Source organism: Watersipora subatra, chromosome 7, assembly GCF_963576615.1.
Source record: "Watersipora subatra chromosome 7, tzWatSuba1.1, whole genome shotgun sequence".
Classification (NCBI taxonomy): Eukaryota; Metazoa; Bryozoa; class Gymnolaemata; order Cheilostomatida; family Watersiporidae; genus Watersipora; species Watersipora subatra.
Window position 1 is genome coordinate 60,785,971 of NC_088714.1, and position 19,131 is coordinate 60,805,101.

A 19,131-nucleotide genomic window follows, 5' to 3' on the forward strand; every position below is an offset into this window, starting at 1 on the left:
GCAAGCAAAAATCCTTCCTGTCAATACCCAGGTATTGAAGATTATCATCTACAGCACGGCATATCAATTGACCATTTGCTGAGCATTGAAGAAACTGGCAATTGAACATAAGCATAACCTGTGGTTGATTTAGAAAACCCACCAGGATATTCAAATACTGCTTTCATGAAATGTCACTTCTGTCAGTTACCCTCTATCTCCTTTCCAAGTAAACAATCTTTCAGTTTCTCTGCATCTGCACCAGCTCATTCACCAACTTAGTTTTTACACGTAGTTGCTGAAGGGAAACTGTGACCAATGTTTTTAAATAACTTACTCAGAGCTTTATTGTGTAGGTTATGCAGAGGTATACTTGCAGACAAGCAAGATCTGAAACTGCTGTTGGTAAGAACTTTTGCGTTGACTGGTTTGGATGTTTCACTTGTTCCTTGTGCTTGGCAGTTGTCTGATGGCTTTCCATAAAAAATGGTTTATGACAACTGCAAATTTTACCATACAGCACAACTGCAAATTTTACAATACAGCTCATTGCCTGGTATCTTGGTGAACTCGGTAGGAAACTCTCTAACAATCTGAAGAACCTTTTCATGAGCCAATTGCTTAGCTTTTGGCATCTTTGTCAGTCTAAAACTGACTGCATACTAGTCATATAATTGGACAGTGGATGCTATAAATACCAACCAGTGGCTTGAGCAGGGTTTCATCACGCCATGCTGACTCATCTTATACATAATAAATAGAACCATAAGAACAAACCCTCCAAATTTCCCATTAGAAAAGGAGAATACGTACCCAAATACCTTAGTAAGAGAAAATTCTGAATTTCTAGTATGCAGACAGAGTTAAAACTGACTCCAAAGTGTAAAAATTGGCCTAAAAGAGAAAATGGACAATTTATTGACTTTTCAACTCGGCTAATAATGTACCTACAGTACTCATACATGGTATTTTTGTGTTTTAAAGTGATCCAAACATGTAAAATTGACTTTATTGACAAAAGTTTGCCCTACTAAGAACGTATTTAACGCAAATTTTAATGAAATTCAATGTTTAACAAATTAATCATGAGCTAAAAGCAGATATTTAACAAATTTACTTTGATCAATTTTTTTCTTTTAATTATCTGAGCCTGGTTATTGTTTTGATTACTTTTGTCTCTGATATATTAGGTACACAGGTGATTAATTAAAGCTTATTGGAATTCACCAGGTTAGTATTATTAATAGTCACATAACTACAAACAAAAATTACTCACCGACTTGCAATACTGTATAAGAGGAAGTGATAATTCCAAATAATTGTAGAAAATAAATAATCTGTATTGTTTAACAGTAATTTATAAAATCTCTCAATAATCACTTCAGGCTGTTGGAAAGATTTAGGAGCAAAAGACCAGCAGACCCAAGTCAGCATTTATGTGAATGTTAAAATCTGTTAGTTGGAAATGAGCTAAATATTTGTGAAAAAAATACATATAAAATAGAGTAGAAACAAAATTTAAGTTTATGTGCCTTTTAGGTTTAAATTGTTGAACATCTGTGGTTTAAATTTTTGCATAAAAGAAGTTTAACCTGTACCAGACATGACGTTTAACTTGTTACAGATCTAAGGTTTAAGTTGTTGCGGATACAAAGTTGAAGCTAATGAAGGCTTTGTATATAATTTAGTCCGTGTCCAGCGTTGAAGTGACCTGTTTTAAATGGTGGTGAAGTCTTCTTTAGTAACTGGAATAGGATTGTCTATTCCGTCCTTCATCTAAAACAGAGTAATTTGACAAGTAAGTTGACATTGTTTATACACACATTACGACGGTGTCTTTTTCACAATTATCAAAACATAAGTTGAAATCATGCCACAGTTACTACTTTAATTATTCAAAAATTCAAAGCTTGCTTCTATCAGCAAAATCATGTCACGTTTAAGTTCACTGATCAGTTCTTGAACAAGCATAAATGACAAACATATTAGTCAAATTGTCCAATAAAACTTAAAGAAAAAGATGCAAACAAATTTGTAAAATATTGATTTTCTGAGGCCTTGTCAATAAAACGTCATAATATTTTTAGAAAAATACCGCAGTAAAGCTCACTATTGTTAGTAAAAGCATATGCAGTAAATATAAATTAATTCTAATTTCAATTTTCTTCAAATTTTATTCATCCTTTTTCTCAAGCAAAAATATGTTTAGATAAATTATACCTTCAATTTACATCTAAAAAGCTAATTGAATTAAAAGCAAAATGCTTTCTGGTTAGATCTGTTAAAAATTAAAAAGACAATGTATGACCTAAATATTTTTGCATTGTCTGTTAAAAAAAGAACTTAGAAATATTCCTTTCTACAGATTTAGTGGATATCAATAATTTTTTCAAACTTATATTTAAAGTTTACCATAGAATTTTGTCTAGAATGACTGTTTCTTTATTATAGATTTGGGAACAAAAGATAAATGTCTTTTTTTAAAAACTCAAAAATGCAGTTGTTGTACATGCAGGTGTCTCTCATGTGCTCGGCTAGGTTTTAGGCACTTGGGCTGAAGGCGTCAGATTAACTTTGGAAGGCCAAGCCTCTAAAATGGTTTTATAGGATTATGCTGCTTTCTCGGTTTATGGACGCTCAAGGCATATTTATACAGAGTTGTTTTACAGAGCTTTTTTCTTTTATCTGGTGAAGACGCGGTGAGAATTTACAACAACAGCATTTTTTTCTTTGAAAGCAAAACAAAACTTGTGTTACTCGAAAGACAAAACACTTCACTTTGAATTTCTCAAAAATAAACTTTTAATGCAATACTTTTAAATGGCGTCAGTGCTCACAAAATTCTCTTAATGGGAGATCAAAGGCTCACTAATGATCATTAAATTATCCTTTTATAACAGTTCTGTATAAGATTATACAACTTTAACAAAATGATGGATGACTAAAAAATACAAGTGCATGTTGATCAACTTTACACTTTAATTACATGAAAACTGACCTCCGCATCTGGTTCATCTGGGTTCTCCGCTACTTCCTTTGTTTCATCACCTTTTTTCTTATTCTTTTTTACCAGAACATATATCAACCTTCCAGCAGCCATGAAGGGAAACGGTGCAAATGTGCACATTATGATGGCAATTGGAATGGCGGAGCTGAAAACAAATTAATTACCTAAATATGGTGATATGACGAGTCATTTCATTTTTATGCAAGCAAAAGAGAAAATATTACGACTTGACTTTCCAACTTGGCTATATTCCTTTAAAAGAGAGAAAACAACTCTATGCATGCTGAACTAATCTGTTTATGTATCTACCATCTTTGGGTAAAGATGCAAAACACAACTAAATTCTGCAAAGCTTAAATGCAAACAGAATCAGCCACATCCAGTATAGTTTTACCTCAAGTATGAGGAAACGATCAAATTAAACCCCAAAATTGTTTTTACTTGATTTAGTTACAATTTATATTTTATTGTTACCTGAAATACAACAAACAGAAACAAATATAATAGTACATTTGAATATGGTGAAACATTTTTGCTAAGTAAGTGAAAACTGTTTGTTATTCACCAAAACAATTCTTAACATAATTTTTCACTAATGCTATTTTCTTAGGTTCAAGCGTAGAAAATTAAAAATCTTATGAAATATTCGATTGATAAAATTATGTTGTAAAAGTAACACTATTTCTTTTTCTGACCTGATGTCACCCCAAGGTGGTGGAAGGGAAGACCGCAGCAGTATGATAGCGATATTGAGATTCTGTACTGCTGTCTCTACTCCAATAGTTAGGGCGAGTTTTGATCCTTGCTGACAGGCTAGGGCGATGAGGAAGCCTAATATCCCAGCTAAATATGAAACAATACAGATGAGTTCGAAATTCAATGTAGAGCGAGAAAGTACAGTTACGTCTTGAGTTAAAATGCTTAGATAAGTATTGCATTGTAAAGCATAGCTAAGTATTGCATTGTAAAGCACAGCTAAGTATTGCATTGTAAAGCTTAGCTAAGTATTGCATTGTAAAGCATAGATAAGTATTGCATTGTAAAGTTTAGCTAAGTGTTGCCATTACTGAATTAGAAACTTACCAATGTAAGGTAAGAAGAAACAGCAAAGAGTCAGCGTAAGATCAAGAAACACAAGCTTGAAGGCGTACAAATTTACCCAAGTTCCTACAAAGGAAAAAGACTAACATATTAAAGTAACTTTTCACAGGCACAAAACGTAATTTTCTCATAGAAAATATTGCTAAATTTCAAATGGATGATTTGTATCCAAAACTATATGCATGCGTAGTAAGCTTTTATGACAAGGTATCTAACAATGCTACAAATAAACAACAAACTTAGCCAATGAGATGTGGGTGCTGCAAAATTGTATCTAAACTACATATATACATCGTATCTAAACTACATATACACATCGTATCTAATCTACATATATACATCATATCTAAACTACATATATACATCATATCTAAACTACATATATACATCGTATCTAAACTACATATATACATCGTATCTAAACTACATATATACATCGTATCTAAACTACATATATACATCGTATCTAAACTACATATACACATCGTATCTAAACTACATATATACATCGTATCTAAACTACATATATACATCGTATCTAAACTACATATATACATCGTATCTAAACTACATATATACATCGTATCTAAACTACATATATACATCGTATCTAAACTACATATATACATCGTATCTAAACTACATATATACATCGTATCTAAACTACATATACACATCGTATCTAAACTACATATATACATCGTATCTAAACTACATATATACATCGTATCTAAACTACATATATACATCGTATCTAAACTACATATACACATCGTATCTAAACTACATATATACATCGTATCTAAACTACATATATACATCGTATCTAAACTACATATATACATCGTATCTAAACTACATATATACATCGTATCTAAACTACATATATACATCGTATCTAAACTACATATACACATCGTATCTAAACTACATATATACATCGTATCTAAACTACATATATACATCGTATCTAAACTACATATATACATCGTATCTAAACTACATATATACATCGTATCTAAACTACATATATACATCGTATCTAAACTACATATATACATCGTATCTAAACTACATATATACATCGTATCTAAACTACATATATACATCGTATCTAAACTACATATATACATCGTATCTAAACTACATATATACATCGTATCTAAACTACATATATACATCGTATCTAAACTACATATATTCATTGTATCTAAACTACATATACACATCGTATCTAAACTACATATATACATCGTATCTAAACTACATATATACATCGTATCTAAACTACATATATACATTGTATCTAAAGCTACATATATACATCGTATCTAAACTACATATATTCATTGTATCTAAACTACATATATTCATTGTATCTAAACTACATATATACATCGTATCTAAAGCTACATATATACATCGTATCTAAACTACATATATTCATTGTATCTAAACTACATATACACATCGTATCTAAACTACATATATACATCGTATCTAAACTACATATATACATCGTATCTAAACTACATATATACATCTTATCTAAACTACATATATACATCGTATCTAAACTACATATATACATCATATCTAAACTACATATATACATCGTATCTAAACTACATATATACATCGTATCTAAACTACATATATACATCGTATCTAAACTACATATATACATCGTATCTAAACTACATATATACATCGTATCTAAACTACATATATACATCGTATCTAAACTACATATATACATCGTATCTAAACTACATATATACATCGTATCTAAACTACATATATACATCATATCTAAACTACATATATACATCGTATCTAAACTACATATATACATCGTATCTAAACTACATATATACATCGTATCTAAACTACATATACACATCGTATCTAAACTACATATACACATCGTATCTAAACTACATATATACATCGTATCTAAACTACATATATACATCGTATCTAAACTACATATATACATCGTATCTAAACTACATATATACATCGTATCTAAACTACATATATACATCGTATCTAAACTACATATATACATCGTGTCTAAACTACATATATACATCGTATCTAAACTACATATATACATCGTATCTAAACTACATATACACATCGTATCTAAACTACATATACACATCGTATCTAAACTACATATATACATCGTATCTAAACTACATATATACATCGTATCTAAACTACATATACACATCGTATCTAAACTACATATACACATCGTATCTAAACTACATATATACATCGTATCTAAACTACATATATACATCGTATCTAAACTACATATATACATCGTATCTAAACTACATATATACATCGTATCTAAACTACATATATACATCGTATCTAAACTACATATATACATCGTGTCTAAACTACATATATACATCGTATCTAAACTACATATATACATCGTATCTAAACTACATATACACATCGTATCTAAACTACATATATACATCGTATCTAAACTACATATATACATCGTATCTAAACTACATATATACATCGTATCTAAACTACATATATACATCGTATCTAAACTACATATATACATCGTATCTAAACTACATATATACATCGTATCTAAACTACATATATACATCGTATCTAAACTACATATATACATCGTATCTAAACTACATATATACATCATATCTAAACTACATATATACATCGTATCTAAACTACATATATACATTGTATCTACACTACATATATACATCGTATCTAAACTACATATATACATCGTACCTAAACTACATATATACATCGTATCTAAACTACATATATACATCATATCTAAAGCTACAGCTCATATCTAAACAAACCGTGATTTCGTGTAGCCATATATAGTGACCTCAAAAAATGGTTTGTTTTAATGGTTTAGCTCTATCTCCAATCTGATCAATCATCTGATACACACCTATTTCCCAAAAAACTATGACAACTGATAACAGACACCAGCACTGTGCCAATTTACCTTATAGATCAGCGTTATGCAAAAGGTTAAATTTATTCTTTCAATACATATAGTTTACTTTAGTACTTTTGTATTTTAATTTTTTTTGTATTTTCAAAAAAAAAAAAAATTCTTTAGTATCTTTTGCTTTAAATGGCTTTGAATATTGATAACAAAGTAATAAGTAATAATAATAATAAGTACTAATATCTAATAAGCTCCAGTTTTAGAATTTGTTAGTAAAACACTCACCATAGCCAATAATGAAGCTCATGGTAGTCGCAATTGCTGGCTTCTGTATGTACAATAGAGCCTTTGTTACCTTTGGTAGAAACCTCTTAATAAGAGCACCTATGGCTAGAGGCACAATCAGCAGAGCTAAGGTTTGAACAATATTAACGAATGGTAGCTTCACATCAGAGTCTTTAAGAATATACCGACCAATGGTGTACATCCAGGTTGGGAGGAAGGCTGAAAGTCAAAGGTGTGTCTTCTATTTTAGTAATGCTACCGTCTCATTCAAAAATAACTTAAATATTTCCAGCTGATTCTGTAATTAGCTGTATTACCAAGCGTTGCCTGGGTAATGAAAGCTTTTGGATAGAAAAACTATTTGTACTTAACATATTACAACATTTGCTATTCTAACTTTCAAACTACATATCATGAGAAAAGTGTTTCGTGTAGTTGAAATAAATTAAAAAAAATAAAACAACAATTAAAGGGTTTAAATGTAAATGGGAAATAATTAGCAAGTAATAGCTGAATCAAGTCTGTTTCTCTGCGGTTACAATAAAAGATGATTCGGTAATGATACAATTAATATGAACTGAGGAAACAAAATAAGAATAATGAATATGTTGAATCAATAATAACAATTACTTAGTCGATTACTAAGGTTAAAAAAGGTTACTGTTCCACCAGAAGCTATTCATCAAAACTTTGAATACGGCGATACTGGTACCTCTCGGTACTGGTACAAATGCAAAAATGAAATATTGTACTGTATTTGCCTGATGGTACGGAGAAAGAATGTCGAAGCTCTTCCTTCGGAGAAAATACAATTGTCTACGTGAAACGAATTAGCCTTGACTGCAATATAGAAATGAAACCTTACAAACAACTGAAATTATAAAATCAAGAAAACACGAACAAGCATCGCTTTTTAAAGAGTTAATAGGATTCGTAGAGTTTCAAATAATACGTCATTTAGCATGTGCATACGGTATACCATATATGATAATGTCTTTGATCAATATGCCTTGCATAGCTCAGTGGTAGAACGCCTGTATACAAAACTTGCCGTATTTACAAGTTCGCCGTGAGTTCAAATCCATCAGAACGCAGAATTGTAATTCTAAGATTTTAATAGCTATAGCTGGACGGGCATACACACATGACCAACTTTGAGAAATATATACAGATAGCCGTTAAAACATCAACAGATTATAGTTAGCTGTTGTCATACGGCCTTGCCATAACTGCCCAACATATTGACACTTGATTTAATCAAACAACCGTTATTTAATTCTATAGTTACTTTCCGTATTGTTGTTATTTGCCACTTGCTGTTTTCATATTCAGTAGTTCAAGTACGCCTGAACAAGCTGCTAGCCTTAGTTAAATACTTAAGGTATTTATAACAGTTAACTACAAAAGTTCAATGATAGTACGAGACTTTCTAAAGATTTCAAAACATTTTCATCATATGTTAGGCGTTTAGATCAAAATTATCTAAGTTTGGCATATTAAAACAAAAAGCTGGAACATCTAGCAAATGTATTTTAATGCTCAATAATCATGAAACTAGTCTTACAAATTTTTTCATAAATTTATATTTTGGCAATTTGTGAGACAAATTTGTTTTGTAAAATTGTCAAAGTATTTTCTTAAGGAAAAGGGTAACAATCTAATAAGTCAGCAACATTGCATTCAAATGGCAGCATTGTTACAGTAGTGCTGATCAATTGGAGTGACCCAATCTCTAGCAGCAACCAGTCATTACACAGCCTGAATAGTAAAAAAAATTACCTGTTTTAGTTTATTACCATCAAAAAATAAAAATATTTATTTATGCAATGCACTTTTACTCTACAAGTCAGCCTTAGCTTTCAGCTATGAGCCATTTCATTTAATTTTCCTAGCGCTCAGGCTATAGCTGATCAGGATATTAAGAATATTGTTAATGAACACTCAATAATTGATGTTTTAACTGGTTTATGTTACTTCTGGCTGGTGATCAAAGATCCATTACAAAAAATGGCTTATTTTATTCATAAAAAGTAGAATCAATAGTTGTCCTTTCTTTCATCCTGACAATTACAAGAAAAAAGTAAGACAACTCCTTATTCCATATTTTTCCTCTTTATTAAAACAACAGCAAAAAATTTAAGCAATCATTTTGTCAAGTAGGTAAAATGAATCTGTTGGCAAAATTACTACACACCACTGATTTATGGCATCAATGCTTGTTATTGTTAGAGTGAAAATACTTTATAAAGCATACATAAATAAGCATATGGGCTAGTTGGAGTTTCCTTCTCTTGTAATCGATCTGAAAACTGAGTTTGCTATGAAATAACATACCTAGAGCTGCGCAGGTGCTAATAAAGGTCATGGTTATACTCAGATCCAAGTCTCCATTGAGAACAAAGATAAAGAGGTTGGATAGACCACCTCCTGGAGCTGTAGCCGCTGCGAAGATACCAAGTTTCAGCGCCGCATGCTCGTTGATCATTGTAGAAGCAATTGAGAATCCAACCTATAACAAGCTAGAAATGTTGAGGCTTAAAGTTTCAATTGCTATACTTTAAGCCATTTATTTTATTTGATAAACTTCTTAAATTTAAAATTTTGCTCGATGGTTTTTGTACAGTATGACATAATTTTGTAAACATCTCTATTTGAAATGAAATGATACATATTGTTTGACTAAAAGTTGTTCAGGCATCTACAACATTGTTTCATGCTTGGCACTTGCCAGGCTGCAATTCACAGCCTGATGCACGCAGCCTGAATGCAGGCGTTGACGCAGTGCAGCTCTGAATTTTTACTAATTTTAGATATACGGACTTTGGATGAATTTTATTGAACAATACTACTAATTATTGTTGCTATTTATACTTTACCAGCTTTAATGCTTGATTGCTAATATTGATAAATCGTACAGCTCGGACATGCTAACGGTCTTTTCAAAAATGACCAAAAAAGTGTTTGGTCTTATTCTACAAAGCATTTGTAGTATTTTTTATAGCATTAGCTGATGTAAAATTTTATTATGGTCAATTTGGTATTCAAATATTCTTTATAGATCGTCTGGTTTAAAAGTGATGACGATTTATACAGGCCCCTGTGAAATATTAGGTTTTACCAAATATGTAATTATGCCTCCGTAACGAAATTAATTTGGTAGCGAAAGAGGTAATTATGAACATTCCATTACTCACTGCAGACTGGATTGCCAAGCAAACTAGTAATAATAATACTGACATATCCAATTTCACTAATTTGGTTGCTGGCATGATCCCAATTCAATTTAACTGTAGTTACCTTATAGTAAATAAAAATATTGACCTACATCTATAAATTACAGTTGCATAGCAGTGGTCACATAGTAAAAATATTTCTATCAGCATGTTGATAAGGGCAGTAAATAGGCTGGTAGAACTGGAAGAGTTTCCTCACAGGTGACAACTAGCAATTAAATGTAGAAAATAAATCATCAATGGTTCATTAATGGATGATTTGAAGTTTTGAAATGTATATTATTGGGATGAAATGGAATTAGATTCAGGAGATTACGGTTTGGCACTTATACAATAAGTAACGCCTGGACAAGAACAGCCTAGCAAATGTGCAATAGAATGTTTATGGCTGCAAAGCTTTTTGCTGGTTTACTGCTGAGGTTTCTGTGATGATTTGTAATCTGGTAGAATGGGGAACAAATGTATATTGTAATAGGTACGGAAAAAGTAAAAACAACTTAGCCTTATGGTTACACGCGTTTGTTAGTAGACTTGCAATTTGAGTGCTGGAAGTTCAAATTCAATATGAAGAGGATTATTCGTTCCTAAAATTTAATGTTATACCTGGACAGACGAATGACAGACAAACATTTAAATTTATATAGATACTATAGTATATGATTTACATGTGTATAAATATATGATCTACAGGTGTATAAAATATATATTGAGTACACAATAATGTCACATATAAAGTGCATATGATATGTATAAATCTATATGATATATGCATAATATAGATCATATATGTAATGGTTAATACAATAAAGCAGTTTCTGTCCTTTTGAATCCAAGGTAAGAAATAATGAGGAAAATTTGTTTTATACGTCATTCAAACTTACTTCATTCGGCGCGGTAGACAGACCACTCACAATTGTACCAATTGAGTGTCCACGGTATTTTAGGATAATTGCGTGTGAGCCTATAGTACAGCCATTGAACTCATTGAGCTGCTAAGCAACAGTTTTACAACTAAACAACTGTAAAGGACTTTAATTACCCAAACACTAAACATAAACTGCTGCCATGTGTCATAAAGTCAGTCAACAGTTTTTGTAAATTACCAAAAAAGAGTTTGTAAAATAGATAACCATTTTAATGCTTTTGGTATGAGTAATGTAGACCTCACATTAAATAAATTCTCAGAATACCATCTCTCAAAATACTAACCAAAGGCATGAGAATAAACTGGCACGCTATGCCAATAGCTGGAGCCACTGGTTTCTTTAGGTATTTTGCTACTCGTTCCAGCTCCATAGTAAGTCCAAATGTGAACGTTGTTGTGGCTGTGAGAACCATGATTCCATAGATATACACCTGAGAGGAAATGAGACATTAAAATAATTATTAGCGCAACAGCTTCTAGAAACATGTCAGTTTGCCCTAAAAAGGCACTGCAGGGTTGTCAATTGCTTCTACATGTAGAAAGTGCCACTCTAAAGATAAACTTGCAAAAAATGTTTGTAGATTCTATCAAAAAGTATCAATATTTTTCTATCATTTGCGATTGTTTTTAATGTTTGAGGTGATCTGACTGTAAGGATGTTTTAAGATTATAATCTACAAAAATTGATCACTGTTAACACGCTCAGAAGAAAAATACATAAGAAATGATGTCACTTGGTGCTATAGTTGATATTGGTTATTGCGTTCAAGTTACAACATTACGCGTCTCTATTCTGTTGGTCTTTTTAAACAAAAAGCGTCATAAAAACTCTTTCACTCGATCTGACAGTTTTAGCCACAATCAAGTTTTGTTGATTTTAATCTTAAACCATCCTGGCAGTCAGATCACAGCAAACACTAAAAACAATGACAAATAATAAAAAAATACCAACACTTTCTTTTAAAGTCTACTGAAAACTTGTGCAAGTTCATCTTTTAACCTGGCTTAGACTATTTTAAATTATGTAATACATATAAAATAAAAGACAGGTGAGTCTACTAAGTCGATGTGGCTGGAATAAAACTGATGGAGCAGAGAAAATTCAGCTATGTGACTGATCCTTAGTAATTGGCGCTCACAACAGGTCATTAAAAACAAGATGTGTTGCCATAGCAACTGTCGACTGCTTGCCTATTCCTGACATGGGGTTCCATACAAAAAAATGTTTAACCTTTTCCATCAAAGCAAAAAATTTCACACTATAAAGAGACTGTTACAGAGTGGAAGGTTCTATTACCTCTATAATATTTTAATATTTGAGTGTTTTATTTTATTTTATTTATTTTAATATTTTAATATTTGAGTGTCAAGATAAGGATGGAACAAAAACATTTGATGAGAACTGTTAAAAAGCTGCCCTATTTTCTATTTTCCTGACCTTTCGGCATATCCTTGCCGACTTGATGTCTTTTGATCGAGCACTGTGAAATATTTACACTTAAATAAATGAAATCAGCATTTTAGACTTTCCATTCTTGTAGCCCTCTGCATATATTTTATATTGTGGTTAAACAGCTGAGTCAATTCCCCTTGATTTTATAAACTATGACATCAGCTATTTGTTTCTATTTGTGACCAGCAGTATTTAATCAACCTTCATAAACAACAAACTTTGAGAATTTTTTCTTTGCTTAAATCATCTCTCAGCAAATCTATATCATTGTCACTTTCTACAGGATTGTCTCGAAGAATTTGAATTACATGGTCACTTTTTACAGTGACGGATTTAAGATTTTGTGATGTTTTGAGTTGAAAACTTGATACTCTAAAATTACACTTATATGAAGCGAAGTGGATAATAGATGAGCTCTACCTTATCTTGAGGCTTTGGAGGTGACCTTCTAACACCGAGAGAATAATCGGTATAGACATCATGAGATTCTTCATCTTGAAATGTCAAGGTCACAAATCCGAGGTTTTTAGCAATAATGGAAGCATTTACTCCCAACACATCTGTATCATTGGTAAGGCATGGCACACCGTGTACAGTAATGGGATAATCGAGGGTTCGCTCATGACCTAAAATAGATGCATTGAGTCAATTAAAACTGTCAGAGGAAGATTAACGGCAGCGTTAGTAGTACTAGACAAGTTAAGTTTCCATACAGTGCTAGTAGAGTGACACATTCCCACATCTCCAGCGACCTTGAACTTGTGGTCTCATAGGCCTTGATTTCCGGTTGCTTTGTATGGAAAAGTAACACCTTGAGATAAGTCGTGGTACAACCATTGCTATACTATAACGAAGATTGTACAACACCTTGAAATAAGGTTTCGTACAACCATTGCTATAGGCCTACTATAGCGCCCTACGCCCAGCCCAGCGTATCACTTCGTTACTGGCACATCCAGGTGTTGCTCCAATATCTTTGTATGGAAGCTTGCCAAAGGTAAATTTACATTCCACCAGATGTACTCGATAACAACAAATCAACCTACTCAGTTCAATAAGCAGCTTATCTCTCAAAATGGTCATTTGTTACAAAGTTTTATTGATGAACCAAGATCTTTCATAGTTTGTGTCCTCATATTTTACATGATAATTACAGGTTGTTCAACTCATTTCATCTTACATGATATGAACTGATTGTATACAACATCTAACGATTATTTGCTAATATTGCTGCTTTAACAGTCTCCCACCTCAATCATTCTCTTAGCAAAGAAATGTGTTTTAAACACTATATGTCAAACCATATTTAAGATAATATTCTAATTAGCAAAGAAAAATGTTTTAAACCTTATACAGTGATACTTCAACTTACGAGTGCTTCAATGTACGAGAAACTTGAGATACAGCCAGCTTTTAGGCAAGTTTTAGCACTAACATACAAGCCGTGTTTGAGATACGAGCACGTGAGTCAGTTGCCAAGTATGCCAGAGGTGTTTTATGAGAACAGCATCACTCTGTATTTGTCAACTGCTCAGGTTATACTTTTGTAAAGTGTTTTTGTGCGCGATTTCCAGTGCAGAATTATGTGAATCAAAAGTACTGTGCGTAGACCGAAAGTTTGCCAGTAAAATGCAAGATGAAATGCAAAGAAAAAGCAAATGATAACAATTGATATTAAACGAAAAATTATTGAAAAATATGCGAAATGTGCATGCGTGATTGAGTTAGCTCAGCAATATGACAGAAATACATCCACAATTATCAGAAGGATTATATTCAGGGCATTTATTAAGTTCGCAAAAGGGCTAACCATAGTTTCTAAACGGCGCAGCGATCTTCACGACCGCTGATGGAGAGACTGCTCAGGAATTGGATAAAAGATAAACAATTGGCCGGTGACAGTGTAACTGAACGATGCTATGTGAAAAGGCCGGTGCTATCTATTAAAACTATAAACATTCAGACAAGTTGGCTAGTGGTCGTACATTAACCGTTTGTGAGGACACCCGTGTTCGTCCTAATCGCAACATGTTGAAAGGGCGACAAAGGTAAACGTCCTCAGATAGGTTTATCTTAAAACGGCCGGCTAGTCGTGAAAGCGAAACAAAGGAAAATTGGCTAACTATCGAGAAACTTCTAACTATGAAATTTTAATTACGTTAAGTTAAAATGAAAGTTTGCTTTTAGGTTTGCTTCTAAGTTTGTCTTTTAGGACTGATAAAATCCAAATTTATCAAAGTCAACTGTTGTAATGAAGGATAACTCTCTATAACTCCCTAGGATATCTCCCTCTCTGGCAAATGCTAGCGTTAGCTGCTATTGTATGTAATTAATTTTACATTTTAATTAATCACATTTCCTTGCATTATTTTTTATTTGTTGCTTTTTAAAAGCTTGTGGTAAGTTAGGACAATAACCAACTTGTTCTTTCTGTTACAATATCTTGTTTTGCGTGTTTTATTTGCATTTTTTAAGAGTATAGAAACTAAGCAATATATATTTAATTGTTCTATATATAAATGAATTGCACCAACATGCGAGTAAATTAACATATGAGCTCAGTTTCGGAACGCATTAAGCTCGTAAGTCGAAGTATGACTGTACATCAAACTATTTATTTGGTTTGATTGCCTAGCTGTTGCCCTTCTTTTTTCTTTTCTATGACTCTTGTGTAACATAATTTTTAAAACATTTCTGTTTGAAATAAAATTAGTAATTTTAATAAAGCTATCTAAATTAGCTTGTATTTCAATGTTGGAAAACTCAACAAACAGTAGTACAGCACTGAATCCTTTGCAAATTTTTTATAGATATATATAAGTTGATGATTTAGAAAAGTTTTAATTATTCAGGCATTATTAACGCATTTCCATTGTTTAAACAAAAATTTTTGGCCTGCAACGGTAGACACTGCCTAACAGGCAAAAGGAAACATATTTATTTTTGAAAGTTTCCTGAGACACTCGGCTTGGTTTCTATGCACTGTAGGTGTTATGAGACAAATAACAGTTGATATAACTTACAATGAGCGCAGTCACCCTGGCAACTAATGCCGCATCAGGATGCACACTTTATTTCAGTAACGAAGGGTTGAAGCTAAAAGAGGTAATCATCTGTATAGTTATAATTTTAGGAAGAACACTTTACATTACTCAGTTTCAATTTTACTTTGTTAGAGACAAATATCTATCTTCAAAGTTTACAAACTAAAGTAGCAACATTGCTTTGAAACTAATCAAACCGCAAAATAAAAATCACAATTTATAATGTACTGTCGCTGGCTGTGCACAGCCAGTGACAGTACATTATAAATCAATCATGAGATCATCCACAGACGAGATCTTATAATGTATTGTCGTTGTGCACAGCCAGCGACAGTACAGTACGACAGCTACAGACATTAATAAAAGTCAATGAAATATTCGATGAAATCTAAGCACTGCTGATATCGAATGCCCGTAAGTTCCTGATAAAATAGTTTTGTGTCTTCACTAGTTAGATCAGTAGAAATGGTAGCTGTGAAATTTCAAATGATAAAAAAGTTTTCAAAAGTTATTTCAAACGTATAATAGGTATAATACTTATTTTCCAAATTCAACTTCATGTCAGCCTAAAACAAAAATTCTAAATTAAGCATTCTCCTTTTGGTCTCCATCTTTTATTAAAATTGTTCACTCATTTGGTAACCTGGCCGTGTCAAGTGTTCTGGTTTGCCACACTTTCTTGTAGCTAACTTTAGGTAAATTTTTCCTAATGCTTTAATTTTTTTATTTGTTACAAATAACAATATCTAAATAAATGTCTAGCTGTATTTATATTTATTTTTACTTTGTGTTCATCTGCTTGTAGCTAGTTGGTGGAGGTTATCTGAAGAGCATGTGCATGCAGGAGTGTGTGGGCACATACATACCTGACAGTGTGTAAATCGATTGAGTGAAACTAGTGTGCATTTGTAGCCAAATCGGAGTCATGTTTGTAAAGCTGGTTGCTGCACAAACTCTTTCAATAGATTGTTTAGTAATCCGGTCTTTTAAAAAAACATGTTTTAAACAGACTGCTTTTACAGTTATAAAAAACTATCAAACAGACACATTTTGTGCAGGAAACATTAAATCATACCGTTAAGGAGAAAAACAACCCTAGATTACAACTAACGTTAAAGTCTGCAATGGATATAGTTATGTAAACTAGTTATAAATGTTTCCGAGTATGCTATGAGAAATACCGTAAAGGTCATGCGGATATAATGTGACCGACTTCAACAGTCACAAAATTAATTATCTTGTTTATCCTATTTTCCTCTAAATATTTATTCTTTTTCTACAACAGGTATTTGATTTTAATTTAATCAAAATTCTAAATTAAAGGTAGTTTAATTTTTTTGACAATTTGGTAAAAAAGCTGCTGGTTCGGAAGACTGAAGAGAAGCAGCTCAGCAGCCAAGAATACTCTATATGAGTATAGTTCTAACATATGTAGAAAAAGCAATAAACATATTGAGTGCCTCTAATAGGGTCTCTGCAACTACATCTATCCGGTTTTTAAAAATTACACTTTATTTGGTTTTTAAAAACATAAAAACCGAAATATTTTGGTTTTGGCACCAAATATTTTTAGCAGCCTGAAAAGAGGCACAGAGCATATGAGTGTAAAGTTTGGATAAAATTGAAAAAAACATGTGGAAGCGCGTACCATCTATGCAGACTAACAGACAGACACACAATGAGAGTGTGTGATTTAATAATGTAGATATTTTAGGATTTCACGTAAGCGTAAATGATCATGTCATTGCACTTCTACACCGTATTATCTGAAAGCTTTTGGTATGAAGTGGCATATATATATGTATATATATATATATATATATATATATATATATATATATATATATATATATATATATATATATATATATATATATATATACATATATATATACATATAAATATATATATTATATACATATGTATATGAAGCCATAACCACTAGAATCCAAATCAGATAGTCAAAGCAGTTGCCTACAACAAGGATACATATACATGTAAATATATATATTATATACATATGTATATGAAGGATACATGTATATAAAAAGATATAAATGATTTTAAAAACTGTAAATTGTTTTGCATTTTAATGTTTAGACTTTTGCACTGAAATCTTTAAAAGTATTTTTGCAGATTCTATGACTTTTTTTTCACACTATAAAAATTGCTAAAAACACTCAAAAACCGTAATATGCACAAAATAAGATAAAATTTGCGCCAAATTTTGTAGCTAAAGGATGAAATGATGAAAGTGAACTTTTGATTTTGTCATGAGTGCTCATCTCATTCTTTAGGAAGACATTTGCTGATACTCTAATAAGATAATAAATGTTATCATATACAAACAGGCAAGTCTTACTTTGTTTAAGGACTGTTTAGTTTTCAGAACAAGAAGAACAAAACATATAAGTATTTTGGTCAGTGAGTTCGAGTGAAAAGTGCAAAATAAAACAATCACCAACAATCTATTTTTCGCGTACTTTTAAATATCATTCACAATCTCAACGACCTTCTAGCTAACAAGGCAGGTTATGTTAGTAATCGTATTTTTTGTATTTTATAGGGAAGTTTTAAAATTAAGTTTAATTCTGCATAAATCTTAACTTACCTTCTTTAAGGTATACTCCGAGATTGCGTGAATCGGTGTCGTTGTCCAAGCAATGAATGAGCCTGAAGTCAAAATACTGGATGGTGCCCTCAACAAGGGCTGTTAGTTTTTTGTCTACCTCTATAGACCCTGATACTATCGGCGAAATCATCAACTCTTCACCCCCAACTGGTAAAAGGTGACCCAGGCATAAGCAGATGACTATAAACTTGAACATTTTTGCTGCTTGCTAATCATGCAATGAGAGCAAGCATGAATCTAAGACTTGTGAGAATATTTGCATAATTATTGTATAAAAATAGGTCATACCTACACAGAGCTACTGCATATTACCAAATTTTCCACCAAGGCACTACCTGCAACTCCTTCAGGCAAAACCAAACATCAGTCATGTTGTCATGATTGTACAGTAGCTATGCCATCCAATGAGTTATTTAGCTGCGTCTAAAAGTCCATGAACAAACATATTGGAAATGGATTTTAAGGCTATGGTAAAGAATAACGACAATGATGTTCAATTGA

General features: G+C 31.9%; 1 protein-coding gene across 1 annotated transcript; it reads right to left on the reverse strand.

The window, feature by feature from the left end:
- Positions 1–1,323: 1,323 nt before the first annotated feature.
- LOC137400944 (sodium-dependent organic anion transporter-like) lies at positions 1,324–18,826 on the reverse strand. The gene is made up of 9 exons (XM_068087282.1): positions 18,610–18,826; positions 13,375–13,580; positions 11,786–11,932; positions 9,678–9,852; positions 7,344–7,562; positions 4,070–4,153; positions 3,682–3,829; positions 2,978–3,131; positions 1,324–1,755 (listed from the first exon to the last, which is right to left on the reverse strand). The coding sequence occupies exons 1-9, from the start codon at positions 18,824–18,826 to the stop codon at positions 1,696–1,698; spliced, it is 1,410 nt and encodes a 469-aa protein (XP_067943383.1). The 3' UTR covers positions 1,324–1,695.
- Positions 18,827–19,131: the final 305 nt, after the last annotated feature.

Coding starts and splice junctions, on each gene's coding strand:
- LOC137400944 (XM_068087282.1), bottom strand. CDS start 18,826: ATGTTCAAGTTTATAGTCATCTGCTTATGCCTGGGTCACCTTTTACCA. Junction 9,853..11,785: donor AGTTTATTCTCATGCCTTTG/GTTAGTATTTTG, acceptor AGCTTGTTATAG/GTTGGATTCTCAATTGCTTC. Junction 4,154..7,343: donor GAGCTTCATTATTGGCTATG/GTGAGTGTTTTA, acceptor TTTCCTTTGTAG/GAACTTGGGTAAATTTGTAC.